This window comes from Moschus berezovskii, chromosome 21 (assembly GCF_049115385.1).
Source record: "Moschus berezovskii isolate FMDL1 chromosome 21, NW_MosBer_1.0, whole genome shotgun sequence".
In the NCBI taxonomy this organism is placed as follows: Eukaryota; Metazoa; Chordata; class Mammalia; order Artiodactyla; family Moschidae; genus Moschus; species Moschus berezovskii.
Genome location: NC_142480.1, coordinates 46099803 through 46106677, shown reverse-complemented (window position 1 = coordinate 46106677; position 6875 = coordinate 46099803). Strand labels below are relative to the sequence as shown.

The 6875-nt window shown below is 58.7% G+C and overlaps 1 protein-coding gene across 1 annotated transcript; it reads right to left on the bottom strand.

Moving 5' to 3' along the window:
• Nucleotides 1-548: 548 nt before the first annotated feature.
• On the bottom strand, nucleotides 549-5899 carry MEX3B (mex-3 RNA binding family member B). The gene is made up of 2 exons (XM_055417901.2): nucleotides 4268-5899; nucleotides 549-3445 (listed from the first exon to the last, which is right to left on the bottom strand). Exons 1-2 carry the CDS (start codon nucleotides 4545-4547, stop codon nucleotides 1950-1952), a joined length of 1776 nt encoding a protein of 591 aa, XP_055273876.2. The 5' UTR covers nucleotides 4548-5899; the 3' UTR covers nucleotides 549-1949.
• Nucleotides 5900-6875: the final 976 nt, after the last annotated feature.

The following is a 6875-nucleotide window of genomic DNA, read 5'->3' as shown; positions in this document are numbered from 1 at the left end:
TGGAAACCCACCACAACCCGCACAGCCCTCAGGTCCCCTGTAATTTTAGGGAGTCTTGCTGGGTGCAATTATGACTTTCCTGGGCTCTAGGCACTTTGGTTCTTTCCTCCATAATAATATTAAAATGTATTTGTGATACAACTTTCAGTACTTTGATACCTAGTTTTTTAATGTTTCAGGCAAAATTGAATAGATTTTCAAGGGCCTGAAAATATTTTGCAGTATTTTCATTTCTTTTTTTTCCTTCAAAGAGAAATTAAACATTTTCCTGGGCCCCTAAAAGTTTCTCAGATCCTTGGCACTGTGCCCACAATGTCTAATGAAGCCAGCGCTGATTCAATAGGTAACTTGCAATTAAAAAATAAATACCGTTACCCACAGCCTAACCATCTAACTAGGTACAACCTTAGCCTTTCTAAAGTCCATTCTATTGATAAAATACTGACATAATACACCTGGAAGTTGTTTCAATTCATCACTTAAGAATGATTCCTTACAAAGGGAGATGCTGAGAAGCTTAAAAAAAAAAATCAAGTCACCACACAAGATAGATTTTCTTCAATATTTTATTTATATAGAAATACTTAAAAAATGAAGTAGCACCATTACTTAAGTTTTACCTTTATTATGTAGAACTTTAAATGTCAGAAAAATAAAACTCTTGATACAATTTCAAATCTTGTCTCAGCAAATATAATATTAGTATTTGACCATGAGGTTAAAGGCCCTTTATCATAAAATAAAATATACTTTGTTTTTTTAAACTTTGCTCAGTAAAGTACATTTAAGCTCAAGTAACGTCACCTACATATACATAAACAAGTGGTAAACAAATGTATTAAAATAGAAATACTAAAACTATAGTGGTGCAACAGAATTTTTGTAACTTGCACTGAATTCTATTTATACAAATGTTAGAAAGCATCAACAGTTCCTTTTGACATGTTTATACATTTCCGTTTTTTGTAATAATATAGAATAAAATATGCTTTATATCACTGAATAGAAAATATGCTGGGTGAAGCAGTTCTAGAAGATTTGTCTGAACCTATAAAATCTCCATCCCAACAGAATACTGTTCAAAACATTACACATTTTATGGTTTGTAATTCCGTCACAATTGTGTGATTATTAAAAAATAATACAGTGTTCTTTGCCATAAGGCCATACTAAAATAAAAAGATTTAACCCAGCTACAAAAAAGTTCACTGAACTTAAATTAAAATACTTGTAAACATCTTTGCAATATGAAATATAATTTTTCAAGTCAGAAAAGAATAAAATACTTCAATCTGTATTAATGCAATTTCTCTTTAAAACTTTTAAACGTTTTTTTTTAATATATAAGAGATATGTTACAGTTTCTTTAACTTTAATAAAGCTGCAGTATCCTGGTATTACAGGAACTCCTGGCCCTTCTACGAACATTCAAAAAGGATCCACTGTGTTCTATAATAAGAATGGTAGGAACCCAGCCACAAAGGGGAACACACAGAAACAGTCCACACACATCCCATAGCACTATTATTATCCTCTTCATCATAATAATTATTGTTCACTTTTTTCCCTACTTTTAAGAAAATGGAAAACTTGTGGGATTTTCTTCTTTTGGAAGCTTCCTATTAAGTACAGTGTAAAAACTATCATTACTAGAATGTCGCCGTTCCTATTATTTATAGAGCATGCATTTCAGGTGGTTCGGAAGTTTCCCAGGCTACAGTACTCTGGATGCTGATATCCTGGCAAGTTCCTTTGTTTAAAAATTAAAATAAAAAAAAAATGAGCGGATACTACAGCTTTCCAAGCTCCTCTTCGGATCTCAAGAGTGTGAGCAGGAGGTCGGAGAGGAGGTGGGACACCTCGAGTTAGGCAGAGAGGCGTGGCCAGGGAGTGAGGACAGAAGGAAGCGGGGGTCCTCCTTCTGCGGTGCGCGCAAGCGCGCGCTGCCTTCAGGAAAAGATGCGGATGGCCTGAGTGACCGCGGTGTGGCAGACCGGGCACTCGGGCTCGCTCTTCTCGCAGATGCGGTTGGCGCACTCCATGCAGAAGAGGTTGTGGCCGCAGGGCACCAGGGCGGCGATGACTTCGCTCTCAAAGCACACGGAGCAATCGCGGCTGCCCTTACGCCGCAACCCGGAGGAGGAGGAGGACGACGACGACGACGACGAGCTGGAGGACGAGCTGGACGAGGACGATGAGCCGGACGCGTCCGACGACGAGGGCTGAAGGCCCGCCGGCAGCTGCGCCCCCAGCCCGTTGGCATAGGCAGCGTAGGCCAGGCCCCCTCCGCCTGGGTCGCTGCGCACACGACGAGCCAGGTGGTGCTCGCCCGCCCCCGGGGCCATGTGCAAGGGCGGGGACAGACGCGGGCAGCTGGCGCCTGGGTGCAGCCGGCGGTGCACCGGCAGCCCCAGGTTGGCGCCGGAGGGCGCGCTGGCTCCGCCCCCAGGAAAGACCACGGAGGAGGACGAAGCAGCGGACGAAGATGCGGAGGAGGAGCAGGAAGAGGACGCGGGAGCTGCAGGTCCGCCTCCTGGAGACCGCTCGAACTGGGCCCAGAGAAGGGGCGCCCCGGGCGGTGGAGCGGGAGCTGGGTCAAAGGCGGGCGGAAGATCGGGGCAGCCGTCGGGGGAAGGCACTGAAGCCTCCCCCGCCGCCGCCGCCGCCGCCGCCGCCGCGTAGGTGTATCCATTGCCGTTGTTGTTGTTTCCGTTGTGAGCAAAGCTGAGCGCGGGGCTGGGGGGGCTGTAGTCCGCCAGGCGCGGGGTGGCGGCAGCGCTGCCGCTGGTGCCCGCGCCGAAGTAAGAGTCTGTGGAGGCGCTGCCGAGCGAGCTGGAGCTGTCGTTGCGGTAGCTGGAGAAGGGCTTGCGGCCGGGAGTGGGCGTGATGCTGGGGGTGGGCTTGCTCCAGAGGCTGCCTGGGCCGGACCCGCCGGACCCATGATGCAGATCGAAGCCCACATCCGTGCCGTTGGCGTGGAAATCGTTCTCGTCGGTGAGCTCAATGATGCCGCCGGTGCGCAGGGCGATGTGGGCCTCGATCTCCTCGCGGGCGCGGTCCACGTTCTCCGGCATGCCCGTCACCTCGAACACCGGCTCCTTGTCGCGGCTGGGCGTCACGATGTACGTGTGCGTCTGCTGCTGGATGCGCTTGATCGTGGCGCCCTTGGGCCCCACCACGAGCCCCACCACGCGATAGGGCACGCGCACCTGGATGGTGGTCTGCCCTGGCAGGTTAGGCGGCCCGGGCACTGCGCCGTTCAGCGCCGTGTTCTTATTGCGCGAGGCGCGGATCATGGAGAAGTGCTCGGCGGCGGAGATGATCTCCCTCCGGGCCATGGCCACATCCTCCTTCCTGCCCGTCACAACAAAGACAGGCTCCTCCCCGCGAACTGGGGTCTTGATATAAGTGTTGGTCTTAGCCCGCAGCGCTTTGATTTTACAACCTGGGAGTCCGGGTGCAGGGGAGGGAGTGGGAGAGATAGAAGACACGCCCATTAACCGCGGAGACCTGGGACTGCCCGCACCCGGCAGCTGGAAGACAGAACGCGCGATGGGCGGAAAGGGGGCGGCTCCCTCAGGGACCCCCGGGTCGCGCCACCGGGCTCAGAAGCCGGTTCCACCCGTGAGGCGCTAGAGGACCAGCCCACTGGCTGCCCAGCCCTCCCCCAGTGACTGCAGTCAAATCCGAGAATCCCAGAAAAAAGTCAGCTGGGGAGATGCCGCTGGGACCCAGCGGGACGCGCCGTCCGCCCCGAAGACGCGGCAGAGGGGTTCGGGGAAGACTACCAAAAGCCGGGATCCTCCGGCGCGGGGGCCTTGGTGGGAAGTCGGGGGGGTGGGGGAGCAGTCCCGGGACCCATTGTTCCTCCTCGGGGCTCCATTCCGCTTTGCAGAAATCCAGAACCCTCCTCCCATCCGATGCTCACTCCTCCTCCTCCCCCCTCCCCAAGGACCGCTCGGAGGCCCCCTCCCCCAAGCAGCTATTTAAATTCTGTTTCCCCGGAGTGGGCTGGGTGGGGGGTGCCAGGGGAGAAGGCGGTGATTTTCTCAGGAGAGAGTGTCTCCCGCCGTGGCCGCGGCGCAGCTCTGGGAGACAGCTTGCCTGCACTTTCTTTGTCTGGGGCGCCGGCCCATCGCGCGGCTCTGCCTCCCTCCTCAAGGCTCCCCGGCACCACGGGTCTCCCAGCCTCCCTCTCGCGCCCTCCCCGAGGGGCGGTGGCCCGAGACCCTCTCTCCTGCATCCGCCCATCCCCGGCCGGACCCACCTTGCCGCCCCACGATCTCGGCGACATGCTCGGAACTGGGCACCGGCACGCACTCGGTCATGTTCACGCTCTTCTTTCGCGGCTCGCTGTCGTACAGAGACGCGCCCTCGTCACTGTCTAGCCCCAGCAGGGAGAGCTGGTCGAGTGCGAGCTGTAGGGCTCTTTGGTCATCCAGGGTCTCTCCACCGCCTCCTCCTCCTCCTCCGCCGCCGCCGCCGCCGCCGCCCCCTCCGCCGCCGCTGCCGTTGCGCTCCAGGTCTGCAAACAGTGAGCTGGGCATCTCTCGGCCGTGCGCGCCGCGCCCCCGCCGGCCCTGGGCTCGGCGGAGAGAAGCTTCGGCCACAAAGGCAGCCGGGAAGCGAGTGGTCAGGGGCGGGGAGGCCGGCCGGCTGCAGACAGCTCCGTGGCTCTTTCCTCGGCTCCGGGAGGAGTGGATCGCTCCTGGCAGTCCGCGCCGGGCAGAGGCTGCGGGAGCCGCCGCCTGGGTCCCCACCCCAGATCTGCTGGCGGGTGGGGTGGGGGCAGAGTTCGAGCGGCAGCCGCGCGTGCCCCCCGAGTGCCCGGCTGGCTGGCCACAATGCCGAGCGAGAAGCGAGCAGGCGAGCGACAGCAGCGTTTCTTTAAGGAGCCCCTCCCCGGCTCCTCCACTCCCTCCCTCCCGCCCGCCCGCCCGCCCTCACTCAGCGCTTTTTCCTTCTCTCCTCCCCGCCTCTTGACTGAGCCTCTGCAGCCAGACGGCTCCGGAGGGGGACGAGGGAGGCGCAACGTCACCGGCGGGAGCTGACACTACAATGCTACTGACACTATCGCTGGGGGAGGCGATTGGCGCGCGCCAGCCCGGGGGCGGGCGGAGGCCGCAGGCTGAGCGAGCTGAGAGCTAGCGCCCCCCACCCCCGCGCTCGCCGCAGCCCGCCCCGTCCGCCTCCCGGCCGCGCCCCTCCCCCGCCGCCGCTAACGCCTCTCTTTGTTGTCTAATGCGGGACCGGCCGGCCCGGGACACTTGCCTGCACCTCTCAGCCGAGGACAGTTACTATCCCCAGGTCTCCTCCCTCGCCAGACTGAAAGAAGGAAACGCGCCCAACTCTGATGCCAGGGCCCCAGCTCCAAGAGAGCGGTCCTTAGAAAGTCCCGTTAGCGCCCCCAAATAAAGCACCCCTAGAGCCAACGATGCCTCCGGGAGAAAGGTCTATTGTCTGCCCCCCAAAAGGCAGACGGATCCCTCGGACACGAAAGACAGGTATCGAGATCCTTGTGTGCACTGGCCAAGTGGCTCCCGGTCGGGGCTGCCCACCTGCACGCGAGCGCAGGAGACACAAAGGCATACGCCCGCTCGCATGCCCACTCGTGCGCGCTCGCGCCCGCAATTCTGTCCCCTTGGGCGGCAAATCGCCCAACTGGCCCCGAAACTGCAGATCAGAAAGCCAGAAACAAGCTGCAGTGCCGACCTGGCCCTCCCGGCCTCCGGCGACTTCTGGAATGCACCGCGCAGATGTCCTGCCCGTGCCCGGCGCGCGGGCAGAGACCCCGCGGGCGCTGACACGCGCACGAGCGCCGCGCCGCCACCGCGGGGACGCCAGTCATACCTCCAGCGGGCGCGGGCGCGGGTGTGCGCGCCCACCGCTCTCCGGTCCCTCCCAGCCCCACGGTCGGGCATGCGCAGTGCGCGCGACGAGCGGGCGGGCCCTTTAAGGCGAGCGCGGCGGAGCTCGCCCGCCCCTCCCGCGGCCCCGCCCCAACGGGAGGTGTGTGCTCGCTGCTCGGCCGCTCTTTGTGCGCTTCTCCGGGTGGGGGTGGCGGCGGAGGGAGGGTGCGATGGGACCGGCCGGCGGGGACGGCGAGTTGCGCCCCCTCCCGGATCTCCCGGGGGCCGCCTCAGAGCGCAAGGGAGAAGAAAGGAGGCTTTGAGGGGCGGGCCGGAACGGGGCGCGATGCCCGGCCGCCCCGCTGCTCGGTCCCTCTCCGCCCGAGTTCCCCCTCCGCCGCCGGCCCTAGCGGATGCCCCCGGGTCTTGGCGCGCGCTCCCCTCTTTTGTTCTGGGCTCCGCCTGGCTCGCCGGGCCCCTTGCGCCTGACCCCGGCCGTTGGGGCCGCGAATCGCGAGGATGGCCAGTGTCCGCGAAGCGGGGCTCCGAAGAAGACAATGAAGACAATGAGGCCATGTGCCCGAATCCACAGACGGGTTTACTCTGGAGTCCTCGCGGTGCCGCGGGGCGATCTCGGGGCTCGAAGGCAGAGGCTCCCCAAAGTGCCCCCTGCGTGACCCAGGGACGAGTGAGGGAGCGCCCTGGGTGGGCCTCGAATCTTTTTAACTCATAAAATAGGGGAAATCAGACAGCCTTCCCCACCTCGTGGGTTCTGGAAATTAGATGTGCCAATAGACGGGAGCGCGCCTAGTAGGCAGTTAGGCACACGCCTAGATTTCTGAGAACGCGAAGGTGTTTTTCCTGCCTCGCTCACCTGGAGCTGTCTTGGCGAAGAGGTGCTGATTATTTCCTTAGGGAAATGAGACTTGGAAGCCACTTGCAGTGGTTATTTCCGCAGGATGTTTACATCAGCTTCCTGGTGTGTGTGTTTCTTCAAAGGGGAAGCTTGGTGAGGGGGTGGGGATC

Coding starts and splice junctions, on each gene's coding strand:
- MEX3B (XM_055417901.2), bottom strand. CDS start 4,547: ATGCCCAGCTCACTGTTTGCAGACCTGGAGCGCAACGGCAGCGGCGGC. Junction 3,446..4,267: donor CGAGATCGTGGGGCGGCAAG/GTGGGTCCGGCC, acceptor CCGGACTCCCAG/GTTGTAAAATCAAAGCGCTG.